This window comes from Erpetoichthys calabaricus, chromosome 1 (assembly GCF_900747795.2).
Source record: "Erpetoichthys calabaricus chromosome 1, fErpCal1.3, whole genome shotgun sequence".
Classification (NCBI taxonomy): Eukaryota; Metazoa; Chordata; class Cladistia; order Polypteriformes; family Polypteridae; genus Erpetoichthys; species Erpetoichthys calabaricus.
In genome coordinates this window covers 208,456,741-208,478,902 of record NC_041394.2, presented here as the reverse complement: position 1 = coordinate 208,478,902, position 22,162 = coordinate 208,456,741, and the positions used below count along the sequence as shown (strand labels likewise).

At 38.0% G+C, this 22,162-nt stretch overlaps 1 protein-coding gene across 1 annotated transcript in view; it reads right to left on the bottom strand.

The window, feature by feature from the left end:
- Nucleotides 1–22,162, bottom strand: part of znf277 (zinc finger protein 277) — a 127,410-nt gene that overhangs the window by 69,091 nt on the left and 36,157 nt on the right. The window contains exon 2 of the mRNA XM_051928751.1: nucleotides 10,768–10,969. Coding sequence (XP_051784711.1) covers nucleotides 10,768–10,969 — 202 coding nt within the window. The remainder of the gene's footprint in view (nucleotides 1–10,767; nucleotides 10,970–22,162) is intronic.

Genomic DNA, 22,162 nt, shown 5'->3' with positions numbered 1-22,162 from the left:
TCTTTCTTATGGTGGAGTCGTGAACACTGAACTTAATTGAGGCAAGTGAGGCCTGCAGTTCTTTAGACGTTGTCCTGGGGTCTTTTGTGACCTCTCGGATGAGTCGTCTCTGCGCTCTTGGGGTAATTTTGGTCGGCTGGCCACTCCTGGGAAGGTTCACCACTGTTCCATGTTTTTGCCATTTGTGGATAATGGCTCTCACTGTGGTTCGCTGGAGTCCCAAAGCTTTAGAAATGGCTTTATAACCTTTACCAGACTGATAGATCTCAATTACTTCTGTTCTCATTTGTTCCTGAATTTCTTTGGATCTTGGCATGATGTCTAGCTTTTGAGGTGCTTTTGGTCTACTTCTCTGTGTCAGGCAGCTCCTATTTAAGTGATTTCTTGATTGAAACAGGTGTGGCAGTAATCAGGCCTGGGGGTGGCTACGGAAATTGAACTCAGGTGTGATACACCACAGTTAGGTTATTTTTTAACAAGGGGGCAATTACTTTTTCACACAGGGCCATGTAGGTCTGGATTTTTTTTCTCCCTAAATAATAAAAACCATCATTTAAAAACTGCTTTTTGTGTTTACTTGTGTTATATTTCACTAATGGTTAAATGTGTTTGATGATCAGAAACATTTTGTGTGACAAACATGCAAAAGAATAAGAAATCAGGAAGGGGGCAAATAGTTTTTCACACCACTGTATATCTGGGGCTGTCCTTCTCGAATGTTCTCTGTTGGCCCCAGGTGGTCCTGCATTGCTAAGCCCAAACTCCAGTGACCTCCAGGTCTCCATTGGTGGCTTGCTTCCTGCTGCATCTGAGAAACCGCACCTCTTTCATTCCATCCTCTGGTATGTGGAAGGCACTTTCTCCTTGGTCTCACTCTATTTTAAGAGGTGGTCAGGATACCTGGCAACAGCTGGGTTATTTACTCCTCAGAGTACTAGGCAAGTATGAAAGTTTTCCATCTGGGTTACACTCCTTTCTCTTTAATGATGCTACCCATGACCCTTGTCCTTCTGTGGCATCCTGTACACTATGCAAGTCACTCATTTTTTTTTTTTGATGACCAAAATTTTACCGATTCAAACAAATAAAGAACTTAAATAATTAGAATTAATTTAAAATCAAACAAGTTAATGAGATATTCTTCACTTCCTCAACCCACAGTCTTTTTATAACGAGAAATAGAAAAAAGTTAAAGAAGATGGGCACCAGGGCAGTCATTTGTAAGAAAGGTTAAATCTAACAGCAGGTAAAAAATTAAAAAGATATAAATCAACTCTCTATCACTGATCATCAGTCACCCAGCTCTTAACCGGCTGCCCTGTAAAGAGACGTTATCTGATATTGGAACTGGATGACCCATTAATCTGTGAAATAAACATTTTAAGACCAGGTTAGAAGGAGAACTTGCATAAGTTTTGTGGAAAAGAATCAGGGGAACTCCCACTCAGAATCCAATGTGAACTTGTTACCAATAGTGCCCAAAGAGAAAACAGAACAGAAGTGAGAAGAACGGCATACAGGTCTAAAAGAATCAAGATATGAGATGATAAAGGGATATCAATATAAAATGAACGAGGAAAGAGAGTCACAAATGAAGGACAAAAATAGAGGATTCAGGAATTAAGTTCCAATATATATGGAAGAAATTATTTATACTGGAGTGCCAGTAGGAGGTTGTTAGTCAGTCCCAAAGTGAATAACGTTTGTGGGTTGTAAGGCCTGCTGTAAATAATACATACAATTATTAAATATGTTGGTTAACATATTATACTGTATATTTTAGTGATTATTTTTTTGAAAAGAGTTAAGTATTTTTGAAAATAGCATTTAAGAATGGAGAGATAAAGAGGACTGGTGATTATGCTTCCAGACTGAGTGTAATCATAGAGGCCTGTATATTTTTATGCACATGACAGCATACACACCTACTGTACAAACGGCTTTGTATCAGTAGATAGGAAACAGGCAAAATCAATAAGCTGCTGAAAAGGAAAGGGAAACTACACCATAAGTTCTAAGTAGGGGAAAAACAATAAAAAAAAAAAAAAAAAAAAGATGTGGTAATAAAGATTGTCTTGCTGCTACTTTTAACCAGTGTGAACACGCATGCCCCTCATTAAGATCAATGTGGAAAAAACAACACACAAAGGGTGGTCTAAAGAGAAATAAAAGGATATTTCCTACCTGTTAATTGTTTTAGAGAACTGTCTAGTTCTTTCCAATATGTGAAAATTAAGCATTCATATACCACCCTTTGTGTGTTGTTTTTTTCACAAATATTTTTCTGTAAATTTTATATTATCCTACAACTTTATTGTGCTCCGTAAAATTGTGATTTGAAAGGCCATCTCAGATATTTTACTCGGGAGGTTACTATTCTTAGTTTGTGATCCAGGTAACTTACGAATAGACTTTGTGAAGAAACCAGTTCTAGTTTTTTAAATGAAACTAGATCAGAGGAATACAATTTTTTTATTTGGTAGCTTTAGTGTCAGGATTTATTGATTTATTAATAAGAAATTAGATTGGTAATTTGAATGGGGTTCTATGACACTTGAAGTTTTTGTTCTTCCCACTGAATACAATTTTACATTTTTTAAAGCCTACTATGTGCTGTTTTACTGCATCATCAATTTAGAATAAAAGTTATTGCTTGAGTCAATCAACTTGATATTCAGTGGCACGGACATAGATCACAGGGCCATGAGCTCTGGCAGACTGTTAAAACACAATATTCTCGACTAAACTAATTGGGTTTTTAATTTTTTTCTTTTTAGGAATAACAGAAATGATACATTTTACTGAGTCATTTCGTTTACATCTCTCTTTTTCATTAATGCACCTTACATGAAGACTGGAATACATTACAGTCACAAAAATAAACAGCTGCCATTTGCTCATTGCTATGGATGTTTACAGTTTACAGCATAAACCAGCAGTAAGCAGAAGTCTGTTTCACTAATGGCAAACCGATCACAACTAAGAAAACTCTGATGTGCAAGAAACAAGACCACAAAAATGCAGCAAAACCTTGTAGTGCACCCAGAGGAACAGAATGTTTAAATTACTGTGGGGTAAAGAGAAGAAACGTTTTAATAAAAGTCAGTTCCTACTTTAGAATAATATATTTAGTAAAATTCAGTCTCTAGTGTTTATTTCCTGATGGTACAAGGGCAAAAAAGAAACAGCTAGCATCCAATGATTTAATAGGGGTCATTGTGAATGATTAAACTGTAAGAGAGCTGACAAAGAAAAGGAGCCTAGGTGTTTCTGAACCAGATGTCAAACCACAAGAACATAAGAAATGAGAAGATCAAAGTTAGGAAAAAATTTCTTTAGTATCAGGGAGGTAAAGGTAAGAACAGGGAGAGAGAAGGAAAACCCCAAATTAAGTTAGATGGAGAACCAAGGTGGCAAGTTATTGGTAAGGACAATTTACAAATTGTACAGAGGGTGTACACCCAATGATATAATTCTAAATCTATAATGACATACTTGCACCTGACCTGTCATTTACTAAGACAGAATGTTTAATATAAGATTTTTAACATTTTAGAGAAAGTGGACTGCTGTCATGTTTTTGGAGCTGCTTTCGTCACACATTATAAATTCTATAGAGAAAATTATCCTCTACAAAGAATAGAATTCTAGTGATTGCAAGAAAATGTATTCCCTGAAAGTTTTGTGCCACCTCTCTACAAGTGTGGAAAACAGTAGCCACACACTTTGCAGTGTGCAGTTCTGGGCCATATGATTGCCCTATTCCAATCTTCACCACAATGTTTTTGATCGTCACTCATTAAACTCTACTACCGTATATACTTGAATATAAGCTGAGTTTTTCAGCACCCAAAATGTGCTGAAAAATGTCACCCTTGGCTTATATTCGTGTCAGGTCCCACTGCCCCCTGGTATATCAACAAGCCAGTTTCCCTTTCGGTTTGTACGCGCCGATGATTTCCGCAAGTGTTCAGTCTCTCCCTGTGCAGCGAGAGAGAGAGAGAGAGAGAGAGAGAGAGACACACACACACACGCACGCATGAGAGAGATCAAGCGAGCGAGGGACAGAGATGCCATATTGTTTTTGTTGACCCTCTTCTCCACTTACAGAGCTAGTTTACTGTTTTGCTTTGAAATAAATACTCAAAAACATTTAACCTACTGATGCCTCAATTAATGTACGGTAATTTTATTGGTATTTATTTTGATTATTGAAACTTACCAGTAGCTGCTACATTTCCCACCCTAGGCTTATACTCGAGCTCTAAGTTTTTCCAGTTTTTGTAGGTAAAATTAGGTACCTCGACTTATATTTGGGTTGACTTATACTCGAGTATATACGGTACTTCAGCAAATCCTTGTTGGCTATTTTCTTGCACTGAACTAGTAAAACATGACTGAGGCAGATGCCACTTTTTCAGTCAGTTGTGTGATAATGGTAATATTTTTTCATTCATTCATTTATTTTCTTAGAACATTAGAACAATCTAGATGAAAACATGCCATTCAGTCCAAAAAAGCTTGCCATTCCTATCAACTTAATTCTTCTAAAATAACATCAAGTCTAGTTCTGAAAGTCCCTAAAGTCCTACTGTCTACCACACTACTTGGTAGCGTATTCCATGTATCTACGATTCTGTGTAAAAAATTTTTTCCTAATGTTTGTGCAAAATTTGCCATTAACAAGTTTCAAACTTTGTCACATGTCCCTGATGAACTAATTTTAAAATAACATTCTCAATCCACCATACTCATTCCCTTCATATTTTTAACATTTCAATCATGTCTCCTCTCAATCTTCGTTTGCTTAACCTAAAAAACTTCGCTCTTTTAATGTCTTTTCATAATACATCCCCTGTATCCCTGGAATCTGCCTAGTCACTCTTCTCTGAACTTTTTCTAGTGCTGCTATGTTCTTTATGTAACCTAAATCCTCCTCAAAAGATGTACTTTCGATTTTCAGACCTCCCCTTGTGTATTCAAATCTAATATTTAGACTTCCTACATGTAATAATTTACATTTACTTACATTAAATTTCATCTGCCACAAACCTGCCCAAGCCTGTATATTGTCTAAGTCCCTCTGATAATGATTCAACACTCTGAACTTCCACTTCTTTCAGATTGATGCCCAACCTCTCATGTGTCACCTTACCAAACCCTTTCTGAAAGTCAAGATAAATAATATCATATGCTTCACTTTGATCATATCCTTTTGCTGCTTCCTCATAGAATTTTAGCATATTGGTAAAACATGACCTCCCTCTTCTGAACCCATGTAACTCTTGTTCTTGCCATGTGTTGCTCAATATTTTCCTTAATAATTCCTTCTATTAATTTTCCTGTGATGCACGTTAATCTTACTGGCCTATAATTACTTAGGTCGCGCTTTTTATATAATTGGAAAATATTTGCCATTTTTCAGTCCTTTGAAATTTCCCCAATGAAATGTACTCGATAACCTCTGTAAGAAATCGATGGTAAATATTATCTGGTTCTGGTGATTTGTTTGATTTCAGCCTATTTAATCTGAGCAGTACTTCTCCCTTTACAATTTTCAAATCACTCAGTACTTCCTTAATAGTCCCTTTACCGGTGGGAGGTTATTCACTTTCTTACATGTGAAGACCTTAGAAAAATGCAAGTTTACAGCATCTGCTGTTTCACTGTCTGTATTTTTTAATTCCCCTTTACTATTCTTGATGCTATTCACCTCCACCTTGACTGTTCTTTACTACTAAAATACTGGGTTATATTTTTGCTATATTCCTCTCTAACTGTCTTTTATCCTCCCTAATATCCCTCTTAATGGTTGCTGTCATGTTCCAATACGTCCAATGATTCACATTAGAGTTATCAGTCTTATACACCTTACACAGCTGTTTTTTGTTTGCAGCTTTATTTCAACTTTTTATTAAACCACTGCAGTTTTTTTTTACATTTCCTACTAATTCCTAATTTATCTATGTACCAGTCCTGAATTATATTTAAAACATTTTTAAACCTGTTCAACTGCTCCTCAACTTTCTCCACACTTAAAAGCTTATCCCAGTCTATCTTCTTAGACTTTGCTGCATCTACTCAAAATTTGCCCTACCAAAGTTAAACTTAACAGTTTTGGTCTTAGCATCCACTCTCTTTCAAAACACTGTGAACTGTATTATATTATGGTCACCTTTACATACTCAGTTTTATCCTGTGTGAGACTTGCCCGGACACCATCTGACAGAGACCGCATCTTTATAAAAAGCATGTTTATTTTTCTTCTCTCCAACAGACAACTCACTGTGTTCCTTGCACCAATCACCGTTACTCCAGGCCTTTCTCTCTGTCCGTGGGCCACCTGTCCTCTCTCTCTCCAGGAGCTTCGTCCTGCACCTGACTCCAGCTCCCTGATTGGAGGGAGGCGGCCCCTTTTATCCTTACCCGGATGAGCTCCAGGTGCTCTGCCTGACGTCACTTCCTGGTGTGGCAGAAGTGCCAGGAGAGCACCCGGAAGCACTCGGGGTGTCCCTGGAAGGACAGTCCTCCGAGAGTGTGGCGGAAGTAAATATATCCCGGGCTCCATGAGGCTTGGGGCGCCCCCTGGCAGTGGATACGGGCCCCAAAGGGCTTCAGCCACCCTGCTCCCCTTCCGTGGCCCTCCTCTGCTGGCCCGGAGGACAAATGCGCCACCTCTCGGTCCTTCCAGGCATCCCGGCCGGGTCTGACCCCCAGCCTCCTGCGACAAACGATTATTATAAAATACTAAAACTAAATCACACACACACACAACCAGAAAGAGAGAGTAGTGTGCTATTATATAGTAGATTGGCTTGTGGTTTGTTGATAATTTACTCTCTCTCTTTCTTTTTAAAGAGATGACTCTAGATGCAAATAAGATTTCTTTTTTTTTTTTTTCAAGCTGTTGAATCCTGGTTAGGCTTAGCCTGTATTGAATTTAATGCTTCTTAAAGAAGTATTAATTTTATTCTACTGATTTAAATTAATTCTCTAATGAATATAAATAGACTTGCCGGTTTATTCTCTTGGATCTCCATTTAAAATAATAAAAAAAAATTTTTTAGAAGCAGTTATTTACCAGCACTAACTCTTCTCCTCAAACACTCTCATCAGAGCATTATATTCGTTACATCATCATACATACGGAGATTGAGATATTGTCAGACAACTTTTCTTAAATCAGCTGTACTCATATGTGATGGGTTGGCTCCAAAGTCCATGTTTACTTCTGGGAGCCTCTTGAACCCGCATCTGTCGATAGTCGCAAACCAAGATGAACCAGGCAAATGAGGACACAACTCAGTCAAGAAGGGGTAGGTGTTAAAGTGCCAAGTATTTTAATAAAAAGCAGAGAAAATGTTTAAAAACAAGTGCAGCACATCAAAATTCCAAAAGTCTATAAATAAATAATCCATAAAACCAGGTGCCAAATCTGCTAAAACAAGGTTAAAATCAGTCTGTCAATCAACTGCCAGTTTCTCAGCGTTCGAAGGATGCCGTGCTCCCTCTATGCCACAGTTCGTCAGGATTCTGTGAGAGCCTAGAGATAACCAAATACTACCTCAAACATTTCGACAAGCATTAATCATCGTCTTTCCTAAACAAAATAAGGACTTGTTACAATGTGCATCATACAGACCAATTTCACTCCTGAATAATGATGTTAAGATACTCTCAAAAATTCTAGCTAGAAGGATGGAGAAAGTGCTGCCCTCGGTAATATCACAGGATCAAACTGGATTTATTAAAGGCTGACACCTATCTTCCAATCTCCGACACTTGTTTAATGTTATATATTCACCAGCAAAATCAAACACCCCAGAGATATTACTATCATTAGAGGCAGAAAAAGCATTTGATATGATTGAATGGAACTACCTTTTCACTGCATTGGAGAAATTTGGGTTTGGCCCGAATATTTGTGCATGGATCAAACTACTGTATACCAATCCAGAAGCTTCAGTTTGTATTAATAACATTTGCTCAGACTACTTTAAGCTAGAACGTGGCTTGTCCCTTGTCACCACTGCCGAAATTCTTATCAGATAAAGGGGATTGTCAGAGAAGGACTGGAACAGAAAATTTCTCTATATGCAGATGATATGGTTTTATATATATCAGACCCAGAAAACACTGTCCCTGCAGTTCTAACAGCACTAACAGAATTTCAAAAGATATCTGGTCTTAAAATTAATCTGAATAAAAGTATACTCTTTCCGGTGAATTCACAAGCATATTATATCAGATTGGACACCCTACCTTTTACCATAGCAGATCAGTTTAAATACCTAGGGGTAAATATCACAAGTAAACATAAAGCTCTTTATCAACAAAATTTTGCCGTCTGTATGGAAAAAATTAAGCAAGACCTGGATAGATGGTCAACCCTTCATCTCACTCTAGCCGGAAGAATTAACACTGTTAAGATGAATATCCTTCCTAAACTTCTTCTTTTATTTCAAAACATTCCAATATATATCAATAAATCATTTTTTAAGCAATTAGATTCAACAATAACCTCATTCATTTGGAACTCAAAACACCCACGTATCCGAAGAGCGACCTTACAAAAACCTCAGGCAGAAGGTGGCATGGCTCTACCTAATTTTCAGTTTTATTACTGGGCAGCAAACATACAAGCCATTAAAACCTGGACACAAATAAATGAACATACACAGGCCTGGTCCGCAATAGAAATAAAATTCTGTAGTACTTCTTTATACTCCCTGCTCTGCTCTCCAATAAATGCAAGTTATCACAAATATACTAATAACCCAATTGTGCTTTACTCACTTAGAATATGGAACCAAATTAGAAAGCATTTTAAGATGGAAAATCTTTTATCGGTGGCACCTCTGCAAGAAAACCACCTCTTTCAACCCTCGCAAACATATCCAGTTTTTAATACCTGGAAAAGTTTTGGGATTAAAATGCTCAGAGATCTTTATATAGACAACATATTTGCATCTTTTGAACAATTACGTTCCAAATTCAACCTCCCAGCTACACATTTCTTTCACTATCTTCAAATTAGAAATTTTGTTAAGCAGAAATTGCCCGATTTTCCCCACCTCGCACCCTCCACAATGCTGGAAAAAATACTGCTCAATTTCGAGGAATTAAACACCATTTCCGCATTATATAAAATCCTATTAGAGTCCCTACCTTTCAAAGATCCAAGAGGACATTGGGAAGAAGATCTCTTAATCAATATATCAGAAAAGGAGTGGAAGGTAGCAAAGCAGAGAATTCACTCGAGCTCCATATGCGCAAAGCATAGCATTATTCAACTAAAAATTATGTATCGAGCTCATCTGTCTCGCTTAAAACTGTCCAAAATGTTTCCAGGGCAAGATCCAACCTGTGAACGCTGCAACCAAGCTCCTGCCTCACAGGGTCACATGTTCTGGGTCTGCACCAAATTAACATCATTTTGGACCAAAATTTTTAAGTGCCTTTCAGAGAGCCTTGGGGTCACAATCCCTCCTAACCCATTAACAGCTGTGTTCAGGGTTCTTCCAGACGGACTTGAAGTGGAAAAGGATAAGCAAACGGTGATTGCATTTACTACACTTTTGGCACGCAGACTTATTCTGTTAAATTGGAAGAATCCTAACTCTCCTCTCACAAGTCAGTGGGAAATCGATGTTTTATATTATTTGAAATTGGAAAAAATCAAATATCTCAGTTAGAGGATCTGTACAAAATTTTTTCAAAACCTGGCAGGATCTGATCAATATTATTTTAGAATAAGAGAAATAACTATTACCGCATTTAACTCCCTTCTCTATCTCTTATTTACATATATATTTATTTCTCCCTTTCCTTTGCTTATTGTTGTCTTATTAAAAAGCCCTAAGCAATTCTCCTTTAGCTAAGCTCTCCTTCTCTGGGGTGGGGTCTGATTTGTCTTTAATTTGTTTGGTTATAAATTGATCTATTTGTATGGAATGATTACAATAAAAAAATAAAAAAAAAATAAAAAAAATAAAAAAAAAGGATTCTGTGAGAGCCTCCTGGAGCATTTGGTCATGCCTTAGTCCCTCTGCCCCCTTCTAGAGCATCTAGTCTTAAGTTCCTCACCTGGGGCTCACTTTCCCATTTGCCAGCTTCCCCTCACAAATCGCACTGGCTCCATCCTATTTCTGCCCTTCTCTCCTTTCCTTTCTGTAAACATCCACGACTTCATTCCTTCTTTTCTTTATTTTATGTTCTCCCCTCTTGGGTGCAGGTTCTATCCTGACTGACCCACTTGCATTTGCAAGTGAATGTGAATTGAACCAAGCACCCCAATCAAACTTGAAGTGGCATCTGCATGTGCACACCCTCAACCATTTGGAGCCTGTATGCTCCAGGACTCGATTATTTATTTTGGACCTCTTATCCCATCATAACTTTTCATGAACGGATGCAGAAAACTATAAATGAACTGCTTGAAAAGGTTTTCAAGAAAGCAGAAACATAATAGTGCTATGCTTTAACTTTCATTACTTTTTTGCCATGAACACTTAAGTATATTGTGAGTTTTCAAGGTGAAGAAAATTTGCATTAACAACTGTGACACAAGTACATGCAACATGGAAAGTAACTAAAATTTTATCCAGATATAACAGAAGCTCACATATTATTTATTTTGGAAGGCTTTAGTAATTTCTATTATAAAAATAACAAAAATCCCTTTAACTATTAACAGAAGGAATATAAAATTATTACATTAAAATCACACAACTATACATGAGGGGAGCTGAATTAATTATGTTTTACCTTCTAAAGTCTGCTATTAATTTGACATCTGCAATCACAAGCTTATGTTCCAGAACAAAATGTTTCAAAAGAACATCTTTGGCTGAAAGCATGAAATTTTCTTCACACAGGATGCAGGATACAGATGTGTGGATCTTTACAGGTGTATTGGTACTTTGACTTTCAGGTAGAGACAATGGTTCCAAAATGGCATCTTTCTCATCTGGAATAAATAAGTAAATACATATGCAAATAAATAAACAAAGTATTAAAAACGTAACTTCATGGCAACACATCTTAATAACAAATACATAGGAGATATGAGTTAAATATTTTTGCACTCTGTTATAGAATTGTGCCCTATCCAAGGATGGTCTGCTACATTTGGATTAAGAAGGATTGACAATGGATGGCCAGATGGAAATTTATGCATTTACAAGAGGATACATTTTTTTTCTCACAATGAAATTGTTTAACTTCTAAACAGTTACATATTTTATGCATAATAAAATTACACAGAAATGTCTGCCCTTTTACCTTACTAACAGATTCTCTGAAATCATATGTAAATGTGATTGCAAGATGTATATATATATATATACATACACATGTGTAGGCAAGACTTTAAATTGTCATTTTGCGTCTTGAAACCCGAAAAAAATCGATCATAAAATCAGACCCCGACTTATACACCCGTTAAAAAAAAAAAAAAAAAAAAAAAAAGACTTTTTCTTGCATGTTCTTGCTTCCACCAATCTCGTAACAGTTTCTCAGACACATTGAATGTTGTTGCAGCAGAGCAGTTACCAATTTCTTTCACCACTTCAAAAGACTTAATTTAAAACCAGCTTCATATTTTCTTCTGATTGAACGGTCCATCGTAGATAAGGGATGCTCTTATGATAAAGGTGTATGAGGGTGTGAGATGCAAAAAACACAAGACAGTGCAAACGTTGTTTCGGAATACTTCGGTATTACTGTGTGGTCAGGAAGGCACAATACATAGAAAAAAGGCAGTGTACTCCATGGTTACTCTCTCAGGTGGGAATTAGCATATCATAATCTCTTGGACCAACAGCATGAGTTTTTCGCATTTGACTTATACGACTAACATTATAAAATACCGGAACTAATACGGTAAAATCAAGCCCGACTTATCCGTGGGAGAACTTAAACGCAAATATATACGGTAGTATATAGCATTGAAAAAAGAAAATGTTTTCACTTAAATAATAGACTTAATGGCAATCAATACAATATTATTTCCAGAAAATTGCTTTAAAATTATAATCATAATCTCCTCTGCTACTGCTAATAGATTGGGAGTACAAAAAAGTTCTTTTGATTGTGAGCCAGCACACCCCAACACACTTTTGATGCTGGTGGTACATAATTACTTTGCAGTTAGGAGACTGTGGAAGATTGTGGGTTCGATTCCCAGTTCCTCCCTGTGTGGATAGCGCTTTGAGTACTGAGAAAAGCGCTATATAAATGTAATGAATTATTATTATTATTATTATTACATTTACTTTCATGGAAGTAGTGTAGAGAACAGTGCATGCCCATATGTCACCTTTTTACCAGGCAGAGTAAATGAGGTGCTAAACAGTTTCCCCAGCGCAGTCATTATAGTTGAATTACGATGCTTGCTACAAATGTTACACCACACTGCACCACATACTTTTGGGACTAGAAAATTTCAAAGATGAAATAAGATCGGTTTCAAGAACTCATTATATGAGATCATACCTGTTTTTGTTGCTAATACAAGTAGGATAAAAGGGCATTGTCAACTTTGTACAGTAATCCCTCCTCCATCGCGGAGGTTGCGTTCCAGACCCCCCCCCCGCGAAAGGTGAAAATCCGCGAAGTAGAAACCATATGTTTATATGGTTATTTTTATATTGTCATGCTTGGGTCACAGATTTGCACAGAAACACAGGAGGTTGTAGAGAGACAGGAACGTTATTCAAACACTGCAAACAAACATTTGTCTCTTTTTCAAAAGTTTAAACTGTGCTCCATGACAAGACAGAGATGACAGTTCCGTCTCACAATTAAAAGAATGCAAACATATCTTCCTCTTCAAAGAAGTGCGCGTCAGAGAGAGAGAGAGAGAAAAAAGTAAACAGTCAAAAATCAATAGGTCTGTTTGGCTTTTAAGTATGCGAAGCTCCGCTGGACAAATTAGCTGCGAGGAAGGGAGCAAGCATTTTTCAGCATTTTTTTGAGGAGCGTCCGTATCCTCTAGGCCGGTATGCGAACAGCCCCTCTGCTCACACCCCCTCCATCAGAACGAGAGAGAGAGAGAGAGAGAGAGAGGAAAGCAAACAATCAAAAATCAATACGTGCTGTTTGATCTTTTAAGTATGCGAAGCACCGTGCGGGAAGCATATCGCTTGCAAAGCAGCCACATGTAAGCCCAGCAAAGAAGGGAGCACTGTGAAGGTAATCTTTCAGCGTTTTTTGAGGAGCGGCTGTGTCCTCTAGGGGTGCGAACAGCCTCTGTGCTCACAATATATTTGAGGAGTTTTATTTAATACATAATACGCGCTGTGGTTGGGTAGCTTCTCAGCCATCTGCCAATAGCGTCCCTTGTATGAAATCAACTGGACAAACCAACTGAGGAAGCGTGTACCAAAAATTAAAAGACCCATTGTCCGCAGAAATCCGCGAACCAGCAAAAAATCTGCGATATATATTTAAATATGCTTACATATAAAATCAACGATAGAGTGAAGCCGCGAAAGTCAAGCGCGATATAGCGAGGGATTACTGTAATACAAATTATTAGGTTTTGCATTACCCTTTTATTACAGATGTCTATTAAGGCTTTTCTGACAGTTAGGTCTGTACCTTGTCATTTTCCTGTCGCGACGAGTACACTACTGCAAAATGGCATTATTTCAGGCAAACAAATTGTGTTTTTGCTGGTTTAAGAATAATTGTCAAACTTGGTACTCCATTACTGAAATCTAAAACACTAAATAATACAATACAGCACAATAAATTCTGCTTCATTTTCTTTGTTTAAAAAAACTTTTCAAAAGTTACAATCTCATCTGTATACAAATAGAGAGAATTTAGCGATGCAAAGATACCAATACGGGTATCAGGTTTTGGTCCAATACAGTGCTCATGTACTTGGACTTGTATGCGAAAAATGTACCGATACCAAAATAATCAATATTATAAACACGCACACGGTCTACAGTGTGGAAGTTGTTTAAAATTAAAAATGAAAACGAAAACCTAGCAGACTGTACATTGTGCTCTGCTAAACTATCAAGTGGAGGTAAGTAAACAAGTTTATACACAAAAGTAAATTATATTATTAAATTAAAATTAAATTAAATTATATTAAGCCAAGTCAACACCCTGACTGTTCGGACTTTGTACCTATCCCTCGAAATGGGTCAATATGTACTTCAAAATAAAGTTAATATACTGTTATACTGCAGAGATAGACTATAAAAGATCATCTGAATGTTACGAGCTTGGAATTTCAACTCTCACAATCATCAATAAAAATACAAGAAGTGGGGACCTAATTAAGTCAAGAAAAGACCTAGAACACTCAGAACACTAGAACACTCAGAAAAATCTAGGGAAAAACCACTTGAAAACTGTTTAAAATAACCATTCACATATTATTGCAAATGGCCTGCAGAAAGACATGCTTTGTATTATCTCATCACAAAAATAAATGTCTATGAAACAACAAAAAAGGTAGAATTTTTAGGAGAAAATATTTTTGTGAGAGATACTGGGGGAAGACATGGTATGCTTTGAGGCAACGTGGTAGCCAGTGGCGCTTTAGCTATTGCATGAGTGGAAGTAACAAAGGATTCAACTATCAACAAATCCTAGGGCTAATGTCATAGTCAGTGATGACATTTAGGATGAAAAAAAAAAATCTGAATATTTAGCAATACAATAATCAAAAGCATATTTAAAGAACAAACAATGTACTTCTAAGAAAAAGAAATACAGGTTTCAGAATGTGCTTCCCCATCCCCAGAGTTGACTATTATATATGACAGGAAAATGTATTTTCAATAAAAAATTGTAAAACATCCTAAAGCAACAAAGAAACTCTCTTAGACAACAAGATGCATTTTTGAAATTGTGCTTTTTACCAAAGCTGGCATTACTAAGCACTCACTGACCAAGATTTCCATGTCAAGTTCAATGTTTTGTTTTATCAATCTGTTATAATTATATAAATGCTATTGATTAAAATGTGCAAAAGTCATGTTTAAGTTTGGAATGTGCAGAGTTTGATTCACAAAAACAAGAAATTAGACAACAAACGACCGAACAATTGCAAACACCTGTGTCTACCTGCCAGATTTTTTCTTTTTTCTCAACAATGAACCATACCTGCCCATCTTTCATTATGACCCTTTCCCTGATATAAGTGGTTTTCTCTGTTAATTGTTCTGGAATGGAAAGGTGAAGCTGTGCGTGTGTGACTCTGATCTCTGAAGTTCCTTTCACAGTGGGGTTTGGCATTGTACCTCATGCATTTAGACCCAGAGATGGAAACAACAGGCTCACCAATGAATCAGCATCTACTGCTAAATGAACAGGTTTTTGTGCTATTTGGCGGTTTTCATTTTTGCTCTTAATACTTTTCTGTTGTTTTTCCTCCGTACCCCATACTCTCCAATGTAAAGCTCCAAAGTGAGCATGATATATTTTTTTAATTTATAAGAAGCACTTAACTTTAGAACACAAATTTGCATGGCAAATGCATATATACTATGTTTGTGAAGAAATAACTTTGATTTGAAAAATACCAAATTTATCCTTTAAGAAAGTGCCAGAACAGCCTAAAGGGAGGATATTAGGCACAACACTGGGCCAAAAATGTAAACGGCTAACAGGAAAGCCAAAAATTATTTACAGATCCTTTTGTCATCCATTACACTGGCAGTGTAACAAACTCCTGAGCCGAACAGCTGCCAGTTATGGATATTGGAAATCAATCAGCCACTGATACGTGATGAACAGAATTCAACAGGAATAAGATTGCTGAAAGGAGAGAAAGAGAAAATCTGGGGACTTCCTGCAAGAGGCTTATGGCAACTTGGATATAATAATGTCCAAAAAGCAATGGTAAGAGGAAGAATTTGGTGGCGTAGCAGGAGAAAGATATGTGGTTGAAAGACGGATTTTAATATAAAAGATTAAGAGAGAAAGAAAGGATAGTTTCAGAACTGTGCAAAAAAAATACCATGGGCATTTATGTAGCAGATTTGTCAACTGGCATCACTGGCTCTATGTAATACATAAATGGGTGATTAGAGTTTCAGTAAGACAATGAGACATTTTTAAAAGTAGTATTCCACGAAAGAGGGTGAGGAAGGGAAATAACATTAACAAATTGAGAGAAATAGTTCAAGTCTGTAACAATTTTATGTAAAACAGAACAGAAATAGACTTTGAATGGGAGGACAGGGAGCAAGAAAAATCAAAAAGAGGATGGGAGGGAAGACGACATGCAGTCTGAGGACTGACCTCAAATGGATACATAAGAAGAAAAGGGTAGTGGGGTGTATAGAGACTGGATCATAGCAACTGCAAAGTTATGATTCTCAAGTAATAAAAAAAAAACAAAACATGCACTGGCAATAACAAAATGTTAAGAAAATGGAATAACTCCCAGCACAAACAGCCTCAGTGCACAAGAATGAAGTGTAGGAGTATAAAACTGTACAGAATGCCTGTCTTTCACCCTAAAAAAGAAAATAAGCAAAAACAGAAAACACTCTTGCTCAGAATAACATGAAGGATGTCTGGAATGGGCTGGGTATAATTGTTGGACTCGAGCAATACAGGGCTTAGGCGCTAGAAGAAGATGTGCACAAAGCTAACACCCTGAATCATTTTTAAATAGATTTTTCCCTCGCACTGTCACCTTTTACCAATGACACACACAATCTCTACTACATCAACAACTCCTACCAAATCATCTGAAATGGTCAGTGACAAGTCCACTTCTGACCATCACTGTGGACTGGCCATAACTGAAGGCCAAGGAGACAACTGAGGAAGCTACACACAGGAAAAGCTGCAGGACCAGATAGAGCAAGTCCTCAAGCTCTTAAGGCCTGTGCTGACCAACTTTGTGGTTTCCTCTGCCACCTGTTCAGTCTGTCACTAAGCCTTCAGAAAGTGCCACTGCTGTGGAAAACATCCTGCATGGTTTCTGTTCCAAAGAAGGTAAGTGCATGCACCTCTTCACTTAATGACTACAGACCAGTGGCACTTACATTTCACATCATGAAGACCTTTAAGGGACTGGTCCTGGACTATAGAAGTCCTCCTATGGTAGATTGTCCAATAAACAAACTGCAGTGGGTCCAGGCAAAGACTGGAGTGGAGGATGCAATTATAGATCTGCTCCACAAGGCTCATTCTCACCTAGACAAAGCTGGCAGCACTGTGAGAATTATGTTTTTTGATTTTTCCAGTGCCTTTCAATACCATTCAGCCATCCCTGTTAAGGGGTAAACTTAAGAGAAATGCAAGTGGATATGCCTGGGGTGCCCTGGATAGTGGACTATCTATATTTGCTCATCTACAGTCAGTTGGTGCACACATGTTGTCTGGATGACTTTGTTTGGGATACGATCGCAAATTAAGATCTGGAGAATCTGTCGCAGGCATCACATCTGAAATACCTTGAGTTGGTTCAGGTCCGAATGAAACAGTGTCCACATTTCCGATCCATAGAGCAGAATCAGCAGGATGAGGGTGTGGAAGAGATGGATTTTGATGTTTAGGGTGATGTTGGTCTTCTTCCACAGGCACTATTTGAGTGAGGCCTATCTAATCCTACTGCGGATCTCCACGGTTGAGGATATTTTCTGCTTTTGGACCAGTGATCCCTGGTACTTTAATTCCTGGAATTGTCTGATCTGTAGTCCCTCAAGTTGGACAATGAACTATGACCAATCTGTAACTAGAACCTTGGTCTTGTCGGCATTGATCTTTAGGCCATATGATTGGGCAGTGCGAGCGACAGTGTAGAGAATTTCAGTTGTATTGGAGTCGTCATTTGCGAATATGGCTCTGCCTTCAGTGAACATTAGGTCTGTCAGAAAGTAATCCTCATCATATTGCACTCCACACCTACCCTCGAGTGCCACATCTGGTTCTCTCTTTCATCAGTTGGCGAAGGGCATAGATTTGATCACAGCAGATCCTGTGTGGTCGAAACCCTGCTTGCTCTTCCCAGATGGTTTGTTGCTGATGTTTCTACAGCCTCATTTGGATGACCTTCATGAACACCTTTCAGATAATAGAGATGAGGCTAATTCCATGATAGTTCTTACACTCGCAGTTGTCTCCTTTTTTGTGGTTTGGCAGAATTATTGGTTTCTAACACACATGGCACTTGTTCCATACGCCAGATCAGTTGGAGCACTACATGGAGTCAATGTAGTGTAGTCAACGTCTCCTCCAGCTATAATTCCTAAGGATGATCCCAACTCTGCCAAGGACGGTCCCAAGCCCAACTGCAAAAGGAAACTGGGGAAACCACGCAAGAAACCGCACAGTAATCAAACATGAACAGTAGTGGAATAAAAATGCATAGCAACTTAAATTCTATCCAGTGCAAAAATAAAATAAGGATCACATTAAAATGCTCACCTTAATATCAATAATGAGAGTTAAAAAGAAATTGCAATAAAATGTAGCCAAGTATAACTATGATATTATAGCAATATCAGAAACGTAGCTAAATAACAAAGATGCAATGAGTTGAACCTAGTTGGAAACAAATTTTATAGGAAGAGTAGACAGAACAGAAAGGGGGGGTTGCTGTTTTTGTCTAAAAGAATTTAAACACAAGTCCTCTTCAGTTGGACAATGTGCCACAAAGCATTAGGGAAAGATGCCTTATTTTAGGAATGTGTTATAAACCCCACAATGCAGACAGTAATTTAATGTACTACTATAAAAAAGCAAGTTTACAAGAGAATATTATAGTCATGGGAGCCTTTAACTACCTGAATATAAACTGGGATAACCTTGCAAATAGCGAAGCACAAGAGCAGGGGTTTTTAGAAGTAATCAGTGACAGGTTTTCAAAATAGTATACTAGAGCACCAATGAGAGGTGAAGTCTTTCAGGATTTAGTATTTTATAATAATCAGGATAGAATTGAGGTGATTGAACCACTAGGGTCAAGTGACCATAATAATACAATTTTCAGTGTTTTAGAAGAGCAAGGATAAACTGATGTGGTAAAAAGTATAAAAGGAATAAATTATAATAAGCTTTTAGGTTTGAAGACAGTGAACAAAACACAACTTTAAAAACATTTTAAATATGATGCAGGACAAGTTCATACCAGAATTAGGAATTAGAAAATAGTACATATTGTCCTGTTTTAAAAAAAACAATCTCTGTGGAAGATGGGCTGGGAGTGTTATCAGTTCATGTCAAGTTTACCACAAACTCATGTCAAAATCACCACAAAAGACTCCTTTCAGTTTCAATTCAAGGAAAATTCTGCATTTTATGTAATGCATGGTGAATAATTAGGGTATATAATTTATTCATTATTTACATTATTTTTTTCTACTTACTCCCTACCACACACCATCAAAAACACTAGAACCTGATCATTCAGCATTCATAGACAGGGTAGCCAGCCATCACAGGACAGATCCCTGGAGTCAGATATGCTGTTCCAGTCTGAAGGGAATACGATGTGGTACAAACGCAGACATATGGGGGACATGAAAATGTGACAGAGACAAACCTGCAAATCAATTGACTGCAAATGTTCAGGAATAAATGGTCCCCTTCAATCATTTTTCCTCCAGTCTCTGTAATTCTGGGCATTCTTTGGAATGAGACCCCCACTCTTTTTATATCATCCAACACTTAGTCTTGCTGAAGCCAAACATATAATATACACTCACCTGTTCCAACTGATTGTTAACACAAATATCTATTCAGCCAATTACATTGCATAAACGCAATGCATTTATACATGTAGACATTATGAAGATGACCTGCTGAAGTTCAAACCGAGCATAAGAGTGGGGAAGAAAGATGATTTAAATTACTTTGAATGTGCCATGGTTGTTGGTGCCAGACAGGCTGGTCTGAGTATTTCAGAATCTGCTTATCTACTGGGACTTTCATGCATAACCATCTCTAGGGTTTACAGAGAAAATATCCAGTGAGTGTCAGTTCTCCGGGCAAAAATGCCTTGTTGATGCCATAGGTCAGAGGAGAAGGCCAGATTGGTTCTAGCTAATAGAAAGGCAACAGTAACTCAAATAACCACTCATTACAAAAGAGATATGCAGAAGAGCATCTCTGAATGCACAACATGTCGGAACTTGAAGCAGATTGGCTACAGCAGCAGGAAACCACACCGGGTGCCACTTATGTCAGACTAAGAACAGGCAACTGAGGCTACAATTTGCACAGGCTCACCAAAACTGGACAACAGAAGATTGGAAAAATGTTGCCTGGTCTGATGAGTCTCAATGTCTGCTTTGATATTTGGATGGTAGGGTCAGAATTTGGCATAAACAACATTGGATCCATCCTGCTTTGCATCAATGGTTCAGGCTGGTGGTGGTGGTGTAATGGTGTGGGGGATATTTTCTTGACACACTTTGGGCCCCTTAGTAATAACTGAGCATTGTTTAAATGCCACAGCCTGCCTACGTATTGCTGCTGGCCATGTCCATCCCTTTATGACCATGGCATACCCAACGTCTGATGGCTACTTTCAGCAGGCCATGTCACAATGCTCAGATCATCTCAAACTGGTTTCTTGAAAATGACAATAAGTTCAATGTACTCAAATGGCCTCCACAGTCACCAGATCTCAATCCAATAGAGCACACCTGGGATGTGGTGGAATGGGAGATTCGCATCAAGGATGTGCAACCGACAAATCCGCAGCAACTGTGTGATGCTATCATGTCTATACGAATCAAAATCCCTGAGGAATGTTTCTAGCACCTTGTTGAATCTATCCCACAAAGAATTATGGCAGTTCAGAAGGCAAAAGGGAGTCCAACCCTGTACTAGCAAGGTGTACCTAATAAAGAGGCCAGTGAGTGTATATGTCTAGAGACAATCATGAGTGAAATTTGCTTAAAAGTGAGTGGGAACAACTAGGTGGCTTATTGAGTGTTACATTTCTAAACCAATCCAATGCCTCATGAGGGCAGCGCTCAAAATAGGGGTGATGATTATGAAATGCAAAGTGCTATGGTGCTCGTTAACCTGGTCTGACAAAGAACAAGCTTCTGATTAGGATGTACAGGTGAAACGACTCCTAAAAAAACCCTACTGAACATATAAATGTGGGTCGTGTGTGGAGAGAGCATATTGCACAAGTTAAAATTAAACATAACCTGTTGCAAGCGAACAACCTTTCAGTAACATCAGATTATACATTGAAAGTCGAAGGTATTAATAAACAAGTGGCAAATGTGAATGATATGTTGTCGGAGATGCAGTGTGTGCTCTCTGTTGTTCAGCATTACGATGATAGTGTAGGAGTCAATGTGGTTTTCAAAGAATTGCCAGCAATGCTTGTGAAAATATGACCTACAAAATATGCATTTGAAATAAATGATTTGTCACTTCCTGTCAAAAAGTACTGCTGTTAAGAGATATTGAAGAGCCACACAAGATGCAGACTTCAGTTCTCAAAACATCTGAATCAACAAATCTGCCTAATGACACTAGTAAAGCATGGACAAGGCTGCACAGCACCCTTTGACTGCAAATTCAAACAAGTAACTACGGGAAGTTAATATTACTGTCTAATGCAATGCAAATATGCCATGCAAGAATAGTCGGAATGTTTCAACACTTAGTATATCCATAGACCACAATGCTTATCTAGACTCTGTTCAGCTTATGGAGATATTCATGTCGGCTGCTTTGTGAGCAAGCTCACTTTGGTATCACAGGCTGCTCTGAAAATTCCAACAGCTCGCTTGCTTGGCTGGGTGAAGCGCATTGAGAAGCAACGTTTATTGGACTTGACAACACACAAACTTGAGATTGATGCGGCCATGTGATGAAACGCATTGGAAATGCTAGAAAGGTTTTTGGAACAACAGTGACTAAGAGAAGGTTTATGAATGTGACGAGAAAGGACATGCAGGTGATGGGTGTAACAGAGCAAGAAGCAGAGTACAGGAAGATATATAAAAAGATGATCCACTGTGGCAACCCCTAATGGGAGCAAGTGAAAGAAAGAAGAAGAAATTCATCTCAGCAGCTCTGCATACTGTGTAGGCAGTGAGGTTGCTCCTGCTGTGACTGGCATGCAGTGCGCTTGTCAGTCATTTTTAACGTAGTGACATGTGATTGTCATGTAGGAATCTGCTGCCCTGGATGTTCAGCTGTTGAAAGATAG